The following is a 21,488-nucleotide window of genomic DNA, read 5'->3' on the forward strand; positions in this document are numbered from 1 at the left end:
CATCGCACCCCACGTGCAACCCCCGTATGTGACTCTCCGTACCGTTTGCTTGTTCCCAAGGAGCACTTGGTGCAGCATGACCTGGCAATGCTGCTACTTTATGTATTTTCTGTCACTTATATCATGAGTTAGTGAGACGCTGTGAAAATGACCACGGCTAAGGACGAGAAAACCTTGCTTTTGTGGTACCAGTGGGTATCCATTCACCAAGACTCCGCTTTCTGTGAAAACATCAGTGGCACGCTGTGGATTCATTTCTACCTGAAGCTCCACACTTAACTCACAGATTCACAGAAATGAAGGAGAATTGTGGAGTCTGTCCAGTGCAGGAGTGGCAGATAGATTCCATATCCAGAAACATCTCTAAGTGATCAATGGAGGGCTGCTTCCAGGAGCACTATATTGGGAAAGACTCTCCGGTCAAGCCAGGGGTGACGAGTCATTTGCCTTGGGTGTGGTGGCACAGTGGAGCCGTGCTCATGACCCTTCTTTGCCATCCCAGACAATTGAACCCCTCTGGCCTGCAGATAAGGAAGGGACATGATTCTCTCAAGGTCACAGGGTAAACAGCACGCGTATTGCCAGCGGTACCGTCTCTGCTCCCCAGCTGTGGAACCTGTTTACCCCTCCATCCACACTCCATCACCGAACAAAATTAGCAGATAACTCATGGAAAATGTGGCAGATGGAAAAGGCAGTGAGAATCACAGGCTTTGAAACGCTGGGCAACACCGGGCCCACAGGTAGGAGAAAGGGCTGCCCCGCGCGGAGGGTGCTTCATTGCTATTGTCATTTTGCCAGGGTCTTGCTGTGTGTCTTCCCTTTCTCTAATCAAGAAGCCATTGGGTCTCTGAGCTCCCGGTGGAGAAGTAGGTAAGTCTATTGCAGCAAAAGTCAGTGCAACGCCGCAGGAAGCCTCCAGGGCAGCTCCCGGCACTCCTCACGGGTGTGCGGGTGCAAAAGCAGTCGGGCGAGGGAGCCTGCCGGATGCACTGGCTGTCCTGCTGGACAGCTCCGGTGGGCCACGGGCTCGTGCCTGCCTAACATCCATTCTGCTTCCTTGGATAATAGGATTCTAATGTACTTGAATGAGTAGCCCTCTTTCTCTCTCAGTCTATATATTTTAGGTGAGGCTAATGCCACTCTGGCTTCAGGACAAGGCGTGTGACTCAGACTCAGCCAACCAGAGCAGAGCATCACGACCCAGGGGACACCGTGATTGTGTCAGGGATGGGTGCAGGATCTAATGAGAGCCAATGAGATTTGACTTCAAGCTTTTGTGGGCAGTATCAGGAAGAGATGGTCTCGGGTGACTTCAGACTGGGAGGACAAAGTGGCGCGACTGAGACCTCCACAGTGGGAAGCAGGGAGGGAAGTGACCGTCTAAGAGTAAAGTCAACAGAAGGACATGGAACCACCGGATGAGTTAAGAATCAGCGCTGCTGTTTGCCTCTGGGAACTGGTCCACAGCCATGCCTAAAGGCCAAGCTATCTCAGAAATATACTTACATGAGCCCACAATTTCCATCCCCACAGCCTCCCACCATTTGGAGTTGGGTTCCTGTCATACATACCAACAAAAGAATCTTGGCCAATACTAAACCAAATACTCATCTCCCACAGAAAACATACAGACCTCAAGTCCCCCCTTGGACCCACTTGTCCCAAACATCTGTGTTACCTGCATGGAGCCCTGGACGTCTTTCCCGCCGACAATCACGATTTCCGCCATGTCCTCCGCATGGGGGGTCCGGGCGTGGACGAACAGAGTCTTGCCCACCGCAGTGATGTTTCTCAGGGCGACTAAGCCACCGTCATTGTTCACCTTGAAGTATGGGCTTGAGACCTCATAGTGCAGCTTGTCATTTCCCTTACAGTCACTAAAGTTCACTGGAGTAAACCAAACCAAACAAAGAGAAACAGAAAGAGTGTGAATAGGTTAGGCAGCTTAGTCCTGACGCTACCTCTGACCATTGAATGTGAATTATCACTTCCCACCCCAGATCCACCAATGCGGCCCCTTATCCCACAGCAATCCCCTTTGGTGCCCCCATGACTTTGATCATGTTGAAGGTCTTCGCTCCATCAAGAAACATCCTTGCTCACCTCCCATGAACCAGGCAGGTGCTGAGTAATGAGAATGTAGAGACAAACAGGACCATGTCCTGGCCCTTGAGTGCAGTGGGTCAAGTACCCAGTGAAGTTAGGGATGAGCTCTAATCCTGCATAGATGAGCACTGTGGCAGAACTAGATTGCTCAGGAGCCTTGAGGGACAGCTCCATGGAGGCCCTATTTGAGCTGGGTCTTGAAGATGAGCAGAAGAGGGGGAAGCCCCCAGGAAGGTGGAGGCGCTCCCAGTTATTCAAAGGCACGGGAATGATGGTAACAGAACAAAGCAGACTCCGAGAAAGAGAACAGATTTGGTGCCCTTTGGTCAGAGGCACGTTTGAAATGGGACAAAGATGTGGGGGATACTGGAAAGGCTGGGAATGAAGCTCAACGTGTCCTTTAGAGACCAGTTGGGAAACAGCACTAAATTAGTGTGCTTGGACTGTTTTTAGTGTTGACGGGGTCAAGGTCAGTTGCATGTTCTGGTTCCAGGGTAGAGCAGGGCTTCCCACGGGCAGGGATGCATCAAAATCACACGGGACCCAATCCAAAGATTCTTATTGAGTAGCTCTGGGTTCTAGAGAGTGGTTTGGAGAAGAACAGGAGAAGCCAAGGAAACCAGGTGGTTCCGTGTTGCATCAATGATGCCTGGACCAAGTTAAGGCAGCAGCTGGATAGAAGTGGGCTGATCCCTACAGCTACATGGCTAAGTCAAGTGCAAGAAGGAACAGGGAAAAGCAGCCGTCTCATTGGGACCACGCGGAGCACAGAGGCATTGCCGTGAGCAGCGGTTGTGACAGCTGGCCAGGCCCCCATCTGTGGTGTACCTGTACCTGGCACATGATTCCATTACCAAAGCTACCACAATCCGTTGTCTGAGCATGCGTTTGCCCGTCTGTGTCCTCAGTAGACGGCCAAGTCCCTTGAGCGTGAGCGGAGAACCGCATGAACTACTCCCCTCCCCTCGCTTGTTTTCTGAGCTCTCTGCTGAACAGATTTGCTCAGTAAACCTTTCACTGAGTCATGGCATAGACACAGAGAAGTACACAAGTCAGAATGCACGTCTCAATACACTTTCACAAAGTGGGCACATATATGGGCCCAGCACCTGGACCCAGACACAAAATATGACGAGTCCCCTCGGTCCCTCCCGTCCTCCCTGGCAGCTGTACTATACGGACTTCTAACATCATAGATGAGCATGACCTGTATTTGCACTCGGTACACATGGAATAATGCAGATTGTGTTCTTTTGTGTCTGGCTTCTTTCACTCAACATTATGTTTCTAAAATTCGACCCTGTGGCTGCAAGGCAGAGCTGTTTATCCTAATCACGCCATTGTATTCTAGTGTGTGGCTATGCCGAGTTTATTCATCCATTCTATTGCTGATGGGCATCTTGGCTATTTCCAGTTTAAATCTCTTAAATATTGCTACTAGAAACTTTCCAATGTGCCTTTTGGGGCATCTCCATAGGTCCAAGTACACTCTGGAAGCAATATAAATTTCTGATGGACTCGCTGATCCCTCTTTCCTAGGAAGATAATTCTTATGGTGGTAATAATCATATTAGCCGTAACGATAATGGCCAACACAAATGGAATAAGTACTTCCCACATGTGAGGCTTGGTGCTAAGCAGTGTATCTTATTTAATCTTTACAGAAACAATGAACGAGGCACGCGTTTGATTCCCTCCCCCGACAGATTATAGATCAGGCCACAGCAGCTAGGAGAGGGCCAAGAGGTGCCCACAGGCCGTTTGCAAAACCAGGATTTGAAACATGGTCCCTTGGCTTTTCACCACAACACATTCTCAAAACAGGCAAAACCTCATGATAGATCCCTCCTGAAATCCCATCAGAACCCGAATGTAATGACTTGAGTAGCTAGCTCAGACCTGCTCCCAAGTTCCCACCCAGCCCAGAAGCGCATCACGTGGTGTTGCCTGGAGGTTCCTCCAAGAACTTCGGGGGAAGTTCAGGGCTTCAGAACCTTTCCTGGCTGCCAAGTCAGCTTTCGGGTCACCTCTGTGTGGACACACAAGAGGACTGTTGGGGATCTGCAGTTCTCAACACTGGCTCCCTTCCTCTGGCCATCTCGTGAGCCAAGAGCAATGGGGCATGCCTGGTTTTGTTTGTGGGTATGAGCTATGAAGGAGAGACCAGAAAGTGGCTTTCTATGGAGCTGTCAATGAACATTCAGGCACTGGAGACACGCTGCTCAATTGACAGGACCCCCTGGGAACTTGTTGCCTGAATTGCCAAGATGTTGATTCTGCACCTGGTCCCTGGGCAGGCAGTCTCAGCTGGGCAGAGGTGGGGACAAGTATACAAAAGTCTGTGGGGTTCTAGTTTCACACCTAATTCTCTTTCTTCCTTCCTTCTTTGTTTTTTCCTCTTCCCTTTCTTCCTCCTTCCCTCACTTCTTTTCTTCTTTCATCTCTTCCCTTTCTTCCATTGTTCCTTTCTTCTTTCTTTCATTTCTTCCACAAATGTTTACTGAGAGCCTACGTCGTGCTAGTTGCTTGGATTACAGAACTTAATCCAAAACCTTGTAAGTAGTAAGGGACCTATTGCAGGCAGATAGAATCATAACATGTGCAAAGGTCCTGTGGCATTCAGGGAACTGTAAATAAGCCAGTGAGGTGGGCACAGAGAGCAAGGAAGAAGGCAAGGAAGGGAAGGTGGAGATAAGCCAGGCCTAGACAATATGGGATCTGAACGCCACATAAGGACATTTCTTAAACAAACCTTTGAACTCTTCCATTACAGCTATAGAACTGACTTGCTTCTATCTGAGTCTCATACAACTGCAGGTCCCCACTGCAAACCAGCACCCAAGGTCCTCCATATCTGGTCTGTCCCCTGGCCTCCCCTCTAGCCTCTGTCCTCCCTCTAAACTTTACATGTGCCCACACCTGTGTCTCCCTACATCTCCTGTTCTGCTCCGCTTTCATCCTCACATTGATCCCTCTGTGTAGGAGGCACTTTCTACCTTCTTCACCCTATTAACTCTCAGTCATTCTTTAAGATTCAACCCGGGCAACTTCTCCGCACACCCTCTTTGTGTTCCCAGAGTTTCCTGCACAGAGGGCTTTGAATATCACGTTCCATCAATATGTCCTCTTTATGTATCTGCTCTTCCCACCAGGGTCAAAGGTAGACCTTGAATCTCATTCTTTGATTCATCTCTCCATCTCCCACAATGGCCAGAATGCTTTTCCATACATGAGCCTGTCAGCAACGCTCCCATTGGACTCCTGCACTCTCCAAGGACAACCTGATGCTCTAGTGGGGGTATATCGGGGGGCCCTCTTCCACCCTGGGAACAGGAGATGCTGTAGGCAAGGCCAGAATTTGGAATGAGGGCCCCCAGTCTCCTACTGTCTTGGTTGAGCCCAGTGGTGGAGACAGTAGGAGAGGAGGGACTCAACCACGGTCTCCCCTAAGTTCCTGTCTCTGAATACGTCTGTTCAGGAGAGCCCGTGGCCTCCTGTGCTCACTTAGCGTTGGCTGAGCTCATTGGTCAAGTCAGGGGTGGTAGCTTTCCTTTCTTCTTAATTCCAATAAAGTTTCACACAGTCCTGAAGGACAGCTGGGATCAGTGTGTACATGTTGAATGAATGAAATGCTTTGAAAAATAATGGGGACGGCTACCATTTACTGTCTCTGTGCCAAGGGCCGTGCATTCAGTCTCCCTTTTAGCCTCAGGGCAGTTCTGACCCGCAGCAGCACTGCCCCCTTTTAAAAGTTATCTGCCCCCACGCCAAGTCTTTTGAGGTTATTTTCCCCTAGTGCAACTCCTCTCACGAGACTTGAACGCCACAGATTTCTGTTTACTTTATCGTCCCTGCATATCTGCCTACTAACTGTATGCATGTCTGTACTTTGCACACACACACGCACACACACACACACAGTACAACTTTGCCTCTCTCCAAGGACCCACACCACTCCTTTGGGGGCCATACAGCCACACTACAATGCACAACCTATCAGCATCATCCCCATTTTACCGGAAGAGGGACTGAGACTTGGGGAGATTGACTGACTTGCTCAACGTCACACATCTGGAAAAGGCAAAAACCTGTCCCTGGTCAGATCTGTCTACCTCCACAGTTCCAGCTCTCAGCATACCCATTTCCCAGGAATGGATAAACGAGAGGGAAGAGGGCAGGTCCCCCATCCCACCCCTCTCGGACTCTCATTAATCCCTCTAGAGTCTTCAGAGGTACCAGAGCAGAATGAGAGACCATACCTACATTCAGGACCTGCCACATTGTGCCCACTCAGTACAATCTAGCTTCTTTCTAACTTGCTGTATCAAACAGGGTTGCGTCATTGGGTGTTTCTATCTTAGACATATTTTACCAATTCAGGAGCAGGTGCTTTAGACTGTGATTCTTTTGCAAGGCTCTGATAATCACCTGAAGATCATTAAGAAGAATAACAGCACTTTCCCAACCCCCCCAACCCCCCCCCCGCGAGATTCCAATATACTTGGGCTGGGGGGCGGTCCTGGCACTGGTATCGTTTTAAAGTTCCCTTCATGAATCTAATGCAACCAGGGTCAAGAACCAGGACCTGGGACAATGAATTGCTTGTCAAGATGCCAGGCGTCCACATTTCCCAGCCTCCCCTGGCACAGAGAGGAGGCTGAAGAACTTGCACGCCCAGGACTGCTATCCTCATGCCCTAAGAAATGGTGGTTTTTAATGGTAGATCTCTAAGCCCTTTTCTGGTCCCGGCTCATGTGTAGCGAGCAGCACTGGGACCTTGGGCAAACCACCCAGCCTCTTTATGCCTCAGTGTGTTCATCTGGAAAATGGGCCAAATACTAGTACCTCCTTCACAGGTGCTGTCATTCCTTTGGTGAGCATTAAACAGGATCCTGTGTGCCTGCAGAGAGGACTTAGAACAGGGCTCGGTGCTCCAGGCGTAAGCGTTATTATCTCCGTTATTCCTGTAGTTCTGGGCATGAAAGAAACTACCTTTTCCTTTTCCTATATAGCTTCGTCCTTCCGGCTGCTTTTCCACCTGCCTCCTGGGTCCTTCCACCTCTTTCTAGTCAGGTACCTGTGCTCCAGCCCGCTGGCTGTGTGCAGTTACCATGGAGATGGTTACTATGGGCATCTCTGCTGAGGTTAAAGAAATGAGGCGGACGACTCTGACCCAGCCTGGCCCATCTCTGAACACTTCCCACTTGTCTTGGCAAAGTCCTACTTATATCACGTGCCAGGTTGTGAAGGAAAAATACCATCAAAGGAGTAAAATCACGGCGCCCAGCCCATAGTAGATTCATCACGGTTTTGTTCAATATTCTTCAAATGGATTATTTGGAAAGATAATCTCCTACAGCCCAGGCCAGTTTGGCTCCGTGGTTAGAGCATCAGCCCAGGGACCAAAGAGTCCCGGGTTTGATTCCAGCCAAAGGCAAGTACCTCCGTGGCGGTTCATTTCTGGCCCCTGTTGGGGTCGTGTGGGTGACAACCAGTCGATGTGTCTCTCTCCCATCAATGTTTCTCTCTCTCTCCCCCTCCCACTCTGTCTGAAGATAAATGGAAAGATATCCTCGGCTGAAGATTAAAAAAAACGATAACTTCCTACAAAGCTAAGGTATTACTTTTCCCAAAAGAATGGCTACACGAAGAGTTACCCTCATGACTGCAATGCATCTTTGCCTTGTCAACGTGAGGTAGGTACTTCTTTTCTTCTCTGGAAGCAGACTGAGTGAGGCTGGATGAGGTTCAGGCCATATGCCCAGCCTGTGCTATTAGTCTGCCCAGACACATGTGTCCCTTGATCCGTCACTCCATTTTCAGCCTCACAATGTTGCCGTGTTTTCATACCTGATCTATTATTCACTGAATATCTTCCTTTTAATTGAATCACTTTGCTTATTTCTACGTTTATTTGAAGATAATCTATATAAATATGTGCTGAATGTGCCAGATGTATTTTTTTTTTTAAATAATGTGAAATGAATCTAAGGAGTCAAAGAAAGACATATATTTGTCCTTGAAATTCCCAAAACCCTCCGGGGGCTGTGCACTCCACCCTCCCTAAGTGAGGGCCTGGGCTAAATCCCTCTCCATCCAACCTCCAGTTACACCTCGTCTTTCCCTGGCTCCACCCTACTCTGGTTTATACTCTCGGAACGAGGGCTCTGATATATTCTAGGAGGGTTTCTGATATTTTAAACGACAAATCTAACTTAAATAATGTAGGCTTGAGACAGACACCAACCTTAGAAAAGGCACAAATCTAGACCATGCAATTTGGGCAATATATAAAGAACAAATCTGAGATCTATGAAGACTATTTAATCAAAAAAGAAAGACGGTGCCTCACTGTTATTTTCTCTTTTTCTCCTGGAGGAGTAAAAAAAAAGACTCTACTTCATAGCAATTATAATACCACCTTAACTTTCCTATCAAAGGGCACGACCACCAGCATCAACCCTGGATCCCTGTCTCCTGTTATTCACTTTATGGACACAATACATCCATGAGTCTCAAATTTTTAAAAAGAGGTTGAGCCAGTGCATGGAACATATTAAGGACAATATAAAATCATTTATGTCTATCTATGTTAAAAATATTTGCTTCTATAGAGACCACCTCCTAAGTAGCTCAGAGTGACTCCATGAGAATAATTGAAAGGAAAATTCTAGCAAACAATTAAACTTGTGAACAGATATTCAGAACCACTGTCTGAGGGGGAAATGAACTATCTGTACCAGGGCGAACCTACAAAGGACTTCCTTCTGTAGTTTATCACTGTGGCATTTAAAATAGCTTCTGGATATAAAAATTATTCATATAATATATTGTACATGGGGATTTATTGGAATCAATTGCACAACATCATTCTTGGAGATAATCTTTGAACACCCCAGGAGGAGAAGGGAGGAAGTGAAAACTCCCCACCTGGGGGAAAAATGCAAATTAGACAAATGGCACCACTCAGTGTTTCAATTACGCTTTCAGCGTGTTTCCACTCGAAATGTCCTCTGGGCTTAATGCAAATGTCACAAAAAGACAAACTTTAGCTGGGAGACAAAACCACAATTGAAATGGGAAGTTTGGCACGTGAATTAAGGGGTTTAATCTTCCTGACCTTGATTTTATGCTTTCTCATTTCTTTCTTTTGAATGTGGTTCTTACGGATGAACATCCAAAAGGCATGGATTTATTACCATTTCGGAATGTGTCAAGGGAGCAAATTAAGCTGTATTATGATACCAGGAAATATGAAAATGCTGATGGATTTAAATTTATCTGAGAAATATAGAGTAGTCCTGCTCCTGTACATAGGTATAAACTAACATATGGGATTTAGGCTCTTCTTGTAACTGTTTTGGGTCAATCTGTGATCTATACAGTTCACATCTTAGATGGGCAAATGGTCCTATATACATTATATGTATGTATTCGTAGAGACTTGCAAGCTGGTCGACACATAAGTTGTAGGGCCCCTCAGAGTCAGTGGTCAGAACCGACTTGTACATGTCTGTGAGGATACTGTATGTGATGCACAGTAGGACCATGGGCTCTGAACCCATCATCCCGGGAATTATATCCCTGCCACAGACAGATACGCTTGGATAACTTCTAGGAATGCAAACTCTTACACAGAAGAGAGCGGCTTTGTTTCAGCAGTACGCTCATAATTGAAAAAGTCCTGATTTGTAGCATTTGCCAATGCCTATGGTGTAAATATTCTAAACACAGCTGATGTCAGCTTGCAATGTGCTTTCAACTGGCTTGCACATTTTCTAAAAGCTTCCCAATCAGCTCTCAGGAGTATACGTACTAGTTGGCTCCAGCACACCACAGAGGCCAGACAATGACCGCGCAGGAAAATGTAAATGCTTTGCTCTCCCTCAGACTGTACCAGATATCCCAGCTCTCCTGGCCTACTTAGTAAAACAGGATTTAATTGCTCGATCAGCAGGAAGGGCCTGCGTCCTGGTTGATCTGCAAAGTCTTGGCTGGGGCGCGGAAAGCCACGCTTTTCTGACAACTGAAGTAGTACTCAGTTCAGAAACATCAGATGGACTCTCCCCAGGATACAGACCGTCACTTAATTGTTTTTCACATCTTCAGTATCCCACTGGCACCAGCAGGGCTGAGTCCAGAGGCTCCTCAGACTTGCCCGAGTGAGAGAAACAGAGAGCATTTCTGTGGCTTCCCCGAATACCCTCGTTTCTGAAGCATATGGTCAATCAAGCTCTCATGAACATCTGTTCAGTTCTACCCACACGGGGCTGGATCCCTTGATGATACAGTCGGCACGTCCTCCAGCCTTGATTCATTCTACCCCCTGATTCTAGAACACCTTGCACTGTGTCCTGTGCTCCCTGTGTGGCCTGGAGTCAGTGCTGACACCCACAGAGTTTCTGCAAGGCCCTGGGTGTGTTCCTAACCGTGACTGATTAACCCAGGACCGCATTTCACCTCCACAGGCTTTGGACATTTGGTAGATGCAGAGTGCATATGAAAGGGGCTTAATACCACATCATGGGTCACTTTCAACTTAGATAAAGTAGAGTTTTAATTCTGGCATGTCCGCCGAAGATGCAGTGAATGATTCTGTCCCGTGATCTTCAGCCGATGCCTATTTTTGCCATGTCAGCTCTTAAATGCTTCCTCTTGGAAAAAGACAGAACCTGCTCTGTTTGCAGGGAATTCTCTCTGCCTGCCGTTAAAACCTGAGCTGCTAGCTCTGCATCCCGTCCTTTCTGTCAAGATCTTACGTTTTCCCCTTGCTACCAGTTTCTTAAAACACGGTAGGTTGTCTCCTGAAAGAAGTCTGTCCATCCCGTCATCTATCCTGTGGTGGTTACAGTCACTGCGAATTTGTGTTTCGAATTGGAATTACTTTATATAGCTTAGCGCCCCAAGCAGCACACATTCTCCCTGTTTGTGGAATGAATAAATAGCAGACCTGCAACTTGGCAGCTGAGTACATTTGAAACTCCTCAAATGAAACTGAGAATGACGTCCCAGACGCATGTGCATATTTGAACGAGTCCGTTGGAAACCCTGATCAGTGAAACAGAAATCACCAAGTCAGCAACTTTGAGAACCACTAAGTCTCAGATTTATTGAGACCCCCCCCCCCTCCGTTTTTTTATGTTACCAGCTCATGTCTCATCCAGAGCCCTTAGTTTTTGATTTATCGAGTAATTATGTGCACACATGTCTCCCTCCCTATGACTGTCAGCAGGGTAGGTTAATGAGAAGAGAGATGAGCTCTCCTACAACTTTGAAGATATTTGGTCTCGCTGCTGGAGTTGTCTGGAGACAGAGCGTGGCAGAGTGTTCTGGCTGAGCCTAAATGGAGATTCAGATCCTGATTACGTCTGATGCTCTGGCAGCCCTGTGATTTCCCAAGTACCTCTCTACTGCACGAGCAGGTTTGCACAGGGAGGAAGGGACCTTTAAAGAGGGCAACCTCTGTGTAAACACCTAGAGAGACACAGAAACAGAAGGAGGACGGAGAGGAGAACACAGTATCGGTTTCTTAGCCCAGCCCCATGGGTCCGTAGTCCAGGGAGCAAATAAGCAATATACACACACGCTCAAAGATTCGCAGGCCGCAGGTGATCTAGGTCATCTCGGGCACCGTCACTCTGCTTCCTAATTACAAATGATTGTGGTGAATGGTGGCTTGGTCCCATTTCTGAATGAAACACAGCTTGGTTTTGCGACGGTGCAGGGAAGACTAAAGGAGCTTATGGTCTTTGGCATTGTGAAGGGTTCACAGCTTCCGGGATCTTTGAGATAAACCATGAGAAGCAGCCTTCCCACAGAGGGCAATGGGGAGGCTCACCTTCAAGAGCCTCCCACAACCACTCATCAATAAAGAGGCCAGAAGGAGAGGTCAGGGAAGAATCATTTGTGAGTTTGCGTGAGAGATTCCCTGGGATCTTCCAGAGATAACTGGAATAAGAGTCAAGAGAGGAGGGCAGGTTGAAGCCCTACAATTGTGCAGGTGGGGGTTAAACGCAGGTGCAGTGCAGACATTACTATTTGCATGGCCTCTTTACTGTCCAAATATTGGAAAAGCCTGCAGAGATCCAGGACTGTTTGGAAAGTCTAGTTCTTTCTGAATGAAAAATGTGCTTGTCACGGGGTACTTTCAAGTGGAAACCTAAATGACTTCAGCAGAGATGTTGTGGAAGAGATTCTAGCCCTGGATGCTGTCTCGTACACTCTGAAATTCTATTATTCTAAATCTTAACATATTCATCCATTATCCCATACAAATATCATTTGTTCACTTACAATGTGCAAGATGGTAGGCAGTAAGGAATGAATGCCAACATAAAGATAAATAAGGTGTCTTATCTGCCTTCATGACATATTCAGAACCTAGACGGTTGGGGCACACAATCCTTTAGAAGAATGCCCTTTTGTTTCTTTTTCATTTTTTAATCCTCACTCGAGGACATTTTTTGTTCAGATAGAGTGGGAGGGGGGAGAGAGAGAGAGAGAGAGAGAGAGAGAGAGAGAAACATCGACGTGAAAGGGGCACGTCGAGTGGCTGCCACTCGCACTACCAACCAGGGCCAGGGACAAACTGCAACCGAGGTACATGCCCTTAGCGGGAACTGAACCTGAGTCTCTCTGGACCACAGGCCAATGCTCTAACCATTGAGCCAAACTGGCCAGGGCTAGAGGGGTGCCCATTTGAAGGATAGGTGTTCCATTTCTACATTGTGTCAAAAGGCCACACAAGCACCACTGGGTAGAAATGACAAGCAGGTAGATCATAGTTCAATATAATAAGTTATTTCTAGAAATGAGAGAAAAGTCGACCAAAGAGCAGGCTAATCACCACTAGATGCATTCAGAGTAAGGGATCATCAGCATGTATATCTCACTTTACTGAGGAGTTATGCTCTCTAAAACTTGCTTAGAAGGCACACGTCTGTATAACTTTACTATATTTTATTCTGAACTGGAATGTGTTCTTCTAGACAATGTTTGGCCTGGCGTCATAACACATTTAAGAATGCAGTAACACATTAGAAACATGTGAAGGAAAGAATGATCACTTTTCAGGAAAATATTAATACCACTCCATAAAGCACATAGTAAGACTATGCAGATAACATGGGCAAATGTTCAAGTTGGCACTGAGAGTTTGAAGGTCTAATTATAATGATGCCCACCGGCAAAACTGAGTCTTGCAGATCAAAGGTCCCGTAGTTCTGACTCAGTCTGTCCCCTAGAACTCTAGGCGGGTGATCAACTCTTCTCTTTCTAGATTGTAGAAGCTGTTGGGTTTTCGAAGGGCTGGGGACAATTTGGAGACAAAGACAGGTAGGAGTGTAGCAATGGTAACCCAATATTTGGAAATAAGTTCAAGTGCCCACTATGAGCGAGCAGACCGCAATCCTGGAGAACTGTCTTCGGGGAGTGCATATTGAATCAGCTTCTGACTTATCAACACTGAAACAGATGTATCGAGTGCTATCATGAACAGAGAGACACTGGCTCATCTGTCAAAGAGCTTGTAATCTATGATCTGAAGCAGTACTCGGTACACAATGGTCCGTAACTTTCAAACCTGAAAGAGACAGGTGGGTTCTGGGAGAGGAGGAATGAACCATTGAACTTTTAACAAAATATTGGAAACAATAGATGTTCAATAAGCAATCGCCCCCCCACCCCAATCCTCATATATTTCAACCATTTTACAGAAGAGAAACGAAAGCTGCTTGGAGAGGCTGAGCTGCTCATGATGCAAAGGTTAGGGTCAGAACTGGGGTTCAAACCCCGCTTTGCCACACTCCAGAGCTCAGACTTTTCACTGCACTGCTCTGTGCCTTCTGATTACTTCATCTGAAAAACTGTCCATGAAACAGTGAGTGAAGAAGAGAAGATCTTTTCCACATAAAATTTAACAAACTGGTCTTTACCAGGTTACTTTCCCAACCTACTCAATCCACAAAGATGGACAAATTGGCTGGGTATCAAAAAACTTGTAAAACATCTAACTTTGGTATATGAACCAGTTAAAGATGCTAACAAGGCCTCATCCACACTGATTTCAGTGCTAGTTCAGTGAATGTAAATGGCTGTAATATCAAAGATAAAAGAGTGTTGGTTCATACAAATACACACTGGGAATTATCCAAAGTGCTTCCCTAGGTCTTCAAGTCACTCTGCAAAACCATAATCAGGCTGGTTTTTCATGTTTGATGTCTGTCTCCTATAATAGTTATCATTTATGGAACATTTTCTAAATGCCAGACAGTGGGATAAGCACTTGATAAACATGATTCCTTTTAATTCTCCAACGGTCCTATCCAGGTGGTATTTTAGAGATGAGGAAACCAAGCCCCAGAGAGATTAAGAAAGTGTCTTAAGACCACACATCTGTAGTAGCAAAGCTGGAACTTTGCTTTTTACATCTATTGTAGAGTCCTGCCCCAGGTCGTGGGGGAAGAGGAAGACGGTAGATTATTTCAGGATGGTGGAATCCAAGTATATATCAGAAGTTATTCCATAGCCTAGGAACATATGGTTTAACAAGAAGTTAAACAGTCTGTCTAGAGCTAAAAAGGGTGTCAAAGATGGAGCTGAATGGAACCTTGAAGTAAGTGTGAATTCCATCAGGGGAAAACCGATAGAACAAAAATCAGAAGTCCTTGTAACTCACAGCTTAGGGAACACTTAAGCTCTGAGGAAGGCTGGAAAAAATGCATGCATGGGGCTCAGCCAGATCTTTATGCAATCCCACAACACCTAAAAGTATTCAAGGGCTTTGACTAGTAAGCATTCTTTAAAGGTTTGAGGGAAAACTAAGTGTGAAATTTACTGTCGTTGATCTATCTATAACTTTTATTAAAGAAGTCTTGAAATTTGGATTTCTGTGCACCAATACCCTGCTATTCTACTACAAAATCATCACAACTCCCCAAATCACAGCAAAAACACATAATAGGTGAAGGAAAAGAAACAACCACAGAGAAGTTTGAGCCATGATCTTCAGAATGGTTGCACTTTCATAAGACTCGTAGATCATGTGTAGCCAGCATGTAGATGGACATCTTCTGTATGAAGAATTCTGGAATGTTTTGAACACTTTACCCTTTACTCCCTGTGGACACCTAGAGTACTTCTATGCAGAGATGGCCTTGCGCCACCTGCACTCCCGAGAGGGTCTACAAATGTTTTCAGAAGACAGAGTAGTGTTTGGGTGCTCAAGTACACTATACAGGGCAGCAATGACAATCTGTCCTAAAAGGTAAGTTCTCAGTATTAACAAGGTATTGTGGCTTGATAATAACCATCAGGGATGCCAATCAAACTACAACAGAGTGCAGAACTCTAACTTCCACACCTTCACAACTTCCTCATGACCTCTCCTTTGGTAATCTGGGAGCTGTTTTGAGGACAGAGGCCTCCTACAGTGTCACCCCCATCTCTCTGGCTATGCTCAGCGCTAGCCCCAGAAAGAGGTGGCGGTCAAAAATATCAGTGGGCTCTTTTTGGTTGTAACCAATTAATTCACTCACCTCCTCCCTAACTGGGTGAGATGCTCACCAGCTGTGATTACAAATTGGTTGTGCCTAGTTGACAAGACCTTATCAAGAAATTAAAATAAAATGATCTGGCTTACCGTACATACACCGCAATTAATTCTTGTATGCATATATGGGTTTCTGATGTAAGCAAGAAAGTAATCAGCCCTGTAGGTCATGCCTATTCATCCTCCAGTTGCCAAGAGCTTTTTATTGCCTCCCTGATGCCATATGGCATTGTCTCTAACTTCAGCCTCGTGGGAATGTAGGAGGATGCTTGCCAAGAGTGTCTTGCTACTTGTTAAAGGTATCGTTTTCTTGTGTTTTTTTTGTTTTTTTGTTTTTTTTTTCCCCCTCAACCACACTAGCCCGTATTCATTCCCAGAAGAAGTAAAAGCAATACAGCTGAAGGCTTTGTGCTGTTTTCCACCCCACCTGAATTATCACGGGAAAAGCACGAGCCAAATGTAAAGTGGCAACTTGTGCAATTGAAGGATTCTTATATGGGATCTCAAGTTTACTACTGTGATTGCGGGAAGCCCCACATGTCTGAAAATGTTCTTTTTGCACATACTCACGGTAAGTCTAAGGTTCCCGAGACTGATCGACTGTGCTTTCCCTCTCTCTCTCTCTCTCTGTTGTTTTTTCCCCCTTCCCTATGGTATTTTATTTGCTGTGATTTGGGGAGTTGTGATGATTTGGTAGTAGAATAGCAGGACATTGGTCTGCAAAAGTCCAAATTTCTTGAGAGAGAAAGAAATATATATATGCAAGCTGAAGCATATGGTCCCACACAACTGTGATATTTACGATAATGAATCACAGATGTTTAAATGGATATAATCTGAAAACACTTTTATGCTAAGATGCTGGAATCTTATTGCAAACACTGTGAAGTGAGGACCTTCAAATTATGTTGATTTGCAGATATGATCACTAGAAATACAACTTTACACACCCTGAGAAAATATCAGGCAGAAAGGAATGATTCCCCCACCCCCACCCTTTAAAGAAGCAGTGTTCAAAGTAACCAAGGAACGCCAAAAGTGTGAATTTGGTTATTCTATTGATAACCAAATTACAGCCCATTCTAGAGTTAAGGATGAACTTACACCTTGGCTATCCTTTGACTGTGCACCCCTCCTCCTATAACACATTATTATTTTAATGGCCATTTAAAAATTCCAAACATAATTTAAAATGTCAGTGGCCTGAAATGAGAAATGTGCCTGTTTACCATCCACCATCCTTTCATTGTTCCATGGACCATAACACGTGTTGCCTAGTCTATAAAATTTACAAACTATATATATACATACGATGAAGCAAGTAGGCTATTACAAACTTTTTATGTTCATATAAATCGATTCCATTTTTTTCCATGACTGCATAGTAGCTCTCAGTATGGTGATACTTTCTTTAGAGCGCCCCCTGTTGCTGGACACCTGCAGTTTTCCTGTTTCCTGATCGCTAAGTGTGTGTGCACCTTCACACCTGTCCTTGGGTGCCTATGTGCACGTTTTTCTCTACAGTTGAGGCTCATCTTGGGAACTGCTGATTCAAAAGAAATGTCCATTTAAAATTCAGTTAGACACTGACAAATCGTCTGCCAGAAAGGTTTTATCGATTTGGATTCTAGTCCAAAGTGTATTAGAGTTCTCTTTCCTCATACTAACAGTGGATAATATAATGCTTATATTTTTTGCCAGCTTGATAGTTGGGGGCAAAAAGAAGGATATTGTTAATTTGTTTATTTGTGATGAATAGTGAGGTTAGGTATTGTCTCACAGTAGTGGCCTGCATTTTTATTTCCTTTTCTGTGAATTTCAAGGTCTATTAGGAATTCAAATTTTCATAGTTCATTTTATTCCTTTTTTTTTCTGAGTAGATTGCAGGCTTCTCTTTTGTTTTAACTTTTTTTCTTTATTGATTTTTAGAGAGAAATAAAGGGAGAAGGGGAGAGAGATAGAAACATCAATGAGAGAACCTCGATGGGCCGCCTCCTGCATGCCCCCCACTGGGGATCAGGCCCACAACCTGGGCATGTGCTCTGACCGGGAATCGAACCGGCGACCCCTTGGTGCCTGGGTCGACACTCAACCACTGAGCCATGCTGGCCGAACGATCGCAAGCTTCTTGATAGAAGGACCTGCATCTTGTTTGTCATTCTAACACCGGTGTTTTGCAGAGAGCAGACATACATGTTTTATTGAATAAATACATGCTTGTACAGATGAGGCTGACATTTCTTTCTGCTACTACACCGCTGCTTACCAGACTACTCCTTTCAAAGAGGAAACTCAATCCAACACCTCCCTCCCTTCCTCAGCTCCCTCTCCATCTTCCCTCTTATACCCTGTCTCTCCCTGTCCCACACATGCAGGGATGTGGTCAGCCCGGGAACCCTTGTATTTCTAGCACCAGCACAGAGCCGGGCAAATAGCAGACACTCAGAAAGTGTTTTCTAAATAAATCCATCTTTGTGTTATGGTCTGTCAGACTGTTTCTGTAGCAGATACCACGCTGGCACCCAGCTGTGAAAGGTGGATGAGTTTTTGACATTGTTTCTGCTTTTCTGCTCTTTTCTTGTGCTGAGGGGTGGGGGAGAATTTACTTAGCCCTCTTACTCAAAGTCTTGGTCCCACCTTGTAGAGCAGGGTTTGAGGTGTGTGTGGGACCTGTGGAAGGGAAATGCTATTAGAACATTGGGGCTTCATTGTCCTGGGGGTGTGGGGTGTGTGTGTGTGTGTGTGTGTGTGTGTGTGTGTGTGTTTTAATGGCAGCTGCTTAGAATAAGTTACACTGCAAACTTGCTAGCATGTGCCCGTTTGAGATGCTGAAGCCATGAACTGAATTCATACTCCCATAGGCTGACAGGAAGGTCTAAAGTCAGCTGAGACAAATAAAGAGCTGTGGGTGGGTTTACGATCTCTTGCACCTCTAAACCAGGAGTTAGGAATCTATAGCCTGCAGCCAAATGTGGCCCACTGCCTGTTTTTGCAAATAAAGTTTTATTGAAACACAGCCACACTCTTTGTTTACATGTTGTCTATTGCTGCTTTGCTCTACAACAGATACTCTCTGGCTCACAAGAGACAATGTTTTTTTTTTTATCTAGCCCTTTGCAAAAAATTTGCTGCTGAAGACTGAGGTCACATTTTCACCCTCCGACACACCACATATTTCTCAAGAGATCTACTCTAAGCCCCTTGAGTGCCAAGGCAAGTAAACTCATCCTCGGTGCATTTTGCATTTTCATTTTGATGATTAGCCACAAAGATAATCAGCAGAGTGGGGAAACGCCTCCCAAGCCCTCACCTAAATATGATCTCAATGCCTGGTATTGTCTTTTTTTTTTTTTTTTTTTATTGATTTTAGAGAGAGAGGAAGGTAGAAGAAAAGAGAGGAGAGAGAGATAAAAACATTGATGAGAGAGAACATCGATTGGCTGCCTCCTGCATGCCCCACACTGGAGATTTGGCCCACAACCTGGGCATGTGCCCTGACTGGGAATGGAACTGGTGACCTCTCGGTGCATGGGTCAATGCTCAACCACTGAGCCATACCCGCCGGGCCCTGATATTGTCTTTAATTTTCAAAAACAAAATATGCTGGGAGATTATTTTTCATTCAAAACAGAATCTCAAGAGGTTTAACTTTTAAAATACACCTTTAAAATCCATACTCTGAACTCATTAAATATAAGGACAAGCACTCAGAGAGAATAAATATGCCCAGCCAAGCACTAGGGATTGTGTGTATCTCCATTTTTTATGTCTCTAAAGCAAAAATTTAATTTCAAACCAAAGAATTAGCTAAGAGTCATGCTTTTGATCGGGTTCACACATGAAACTGTTTGTCTTCAAGGTCTGTTTCCCACGCTTAAAATAACCTGTCATTTATTAATATGATTTGTCATTAATTTTATTTCTTTCTTATAGCGAGTCTGTCATTATTTTCACCAAAATGACTAAGATGTCTAATTTTCTGCACTGTCTAAATAAAGCTATTTGAACATTTAGCTTCTCAAAAAATGAAATGGGAATTATCCAGTCCAAAGGTGGCAGGAAAATAGTGATTTTTATCTTATTTTCTCCCTTCTGGCGAAGGCTGTGTTCATTAATAAAATGCAAAGCATATCTTTGAGTAAAGGAGCAAAAAGCAAAAAAGACAGAAACCCAAAAACACTGAAATTGTTCTAATGTTTCCATGAAGTTAAGATTCTCTATTGGGACATTGAAAAGGCTAGTCCCTGTGTATTCTAAGTCCATAAAATCCAATGAACTCAGAAAAGTACCACATTTAAACTAAAGCCCATAATTCCTCTGTCATTAAGTCTGAGTTGGCTTCCCGCGTTCTCACTTAGTCCTCTTCTAGCTGGGAGCCATGGCCACGCCTTTTCCCTTCCGCACGCAAGCATCCTGAGTAAGAAGGGCCCATCCTGGGCTGGGGCCGGAGTATGACATGAAATCTGGGGATGTTCGCCCAACAAGAGCGTGAGAAGTGAAGAGAAAAGGAGGCAGCATCACTGTTTCCCTCTCCCATCAGCTACAGTTTTGAAAAGGGTCCTAATAGCTGCAGTGAATAAGACAGTGGACAGCTAAGAGCAAGACCCCTGGTTCTGCTGAGCCTCTCAAGGGTCTCCTGGGCATGACCCTTGGTTCTACAAGTGTGGGCGTTGGGGAGGCTACAAAGCATGGCGGTTGCTCAAGAGCTCTTCATAATAAAATATAAATTAGGAGAAAAACAACAATTCAGGCAAGAAGGTGTGAGGGGCAGGGTTGGGAGTGGAGGGTTGGGAAGAAAGGAGAAAGCTGAAGAGGTGGTGGAAGACCGTGAGTGTCTCCCCAGATCCTTAAACCCTCAGTAAAACTACATTGCTCATGGGGGGAAGGGGGGAGGGTATGTGTGTGTGTATGTGTGTGTGTGTGTGTGTATTTCTAGTGCAGCCTGGTACAGGGGGCAAGTTTTACTGTCTGGTTGGCCACAGTCAAAAGAGAGTCAGCCTTTAAGGCCCAGGGCCCAGAAGCAGAACCGGCCATGGAGATACAAGCCTCTAGAAATCTAATTAGGGGGAGGCTTTGAATTTTCACAGCTTATGGGGGTTAGGGGCCCAATTTTAGTTCAACTAATCCTTTCGGGGTTTGGGTGGGCCTGTAAATATTTGGTTTACATTTACTATTTGTTTAGCTCTTGCCATGAGCCAGGCAGTGTATTAGGACTTCACATGCATTATCTCGGTATTTTCTTCTCTTTTTTATCCTCGCCTGAGGATATATTTTTATTGAATTTGAGAGAGAGAGGAAAAAAGGGAGGGAGGGAGAGAGAGAGGAAGAAAAAAAAAAAGATTGATATGAGGTGGGGAGAGAGAAGGGAGAAGGAGAGAGAAAGAGAGAGACAGAGAGAGAGAGAGAGAGAGAGAGAGAGAGAGAGAGAGAGAGAAACATCAACATGAGAGAGAAAGATCAATCTGTTGCCTCCTGCACTCCCCTGACAGGGGACTGACTCCGCATCTTAGGTAGGTGCCCTGATCGGGAATTGAACCTGCAACCTTTTGGTGTAAAGGACGATGCTCCAACCAACTGAGCAACCCAGCAAGGGCCATATCAGTATCTTATTACTTTTTACGAGTCTGTGAAATATTAGTATTATTTTCGCATTTTCCCAATGAAGAAACAGCCAAAAGGGAAGCCAAGTGACGCATACACCTTGAGGCTATCCCTGTGTGATGAGTATGGAAGAACCTGGTCTCCAAAAGAGTCTGCCCAAGTTCAGAGCTCACACCTCTTACTACTTGGCTTTCTGTCACCTGCTCAGCGGACTAGTCTCCAGGATTCC

The 21,488-nt window shown here is 45.3% G+C and overlaps 1 protein-coding gene across 1 annotated transcript in view; it reads right to left on the minus strand.

Annotated features, from left to right (window-relative positions):
• CDH13 (cadherin 13) overlaps positions 1 to 21,488 on the minus strand; it is an 840,526-nt gene that overhangs the window by 685,875 nt on the left and 133,163 nt on the right. Inside the window, exon 4 of the mRNA XM_036275129.1 lies at positions 1,682 to 1,890. Within this exon, the coding sequence (XP_036131022.1) occupies positions 1,682 to 1,890 (209 nt within the window). The remainder of the gene's footprint in view (positions 1 to 1,681; positions 1,891 to 21,488) is intronic.

The sequence above is a fragment of the Molossus molossus genome, unplaced genomic scaffold (genome assembly GCF_014108415.1).
Source record: "Molossus molossus isolate mMolMol1 unplaced genomic scaffold, mMolMol1.p scaffold_m16_p_21, whole genome shotgun sequence".
NCBI lineage: Eukaryota > Metazoa > Chordata > Mammalia > Chiroptera > Molossidae > Molossus > Molossus molossus.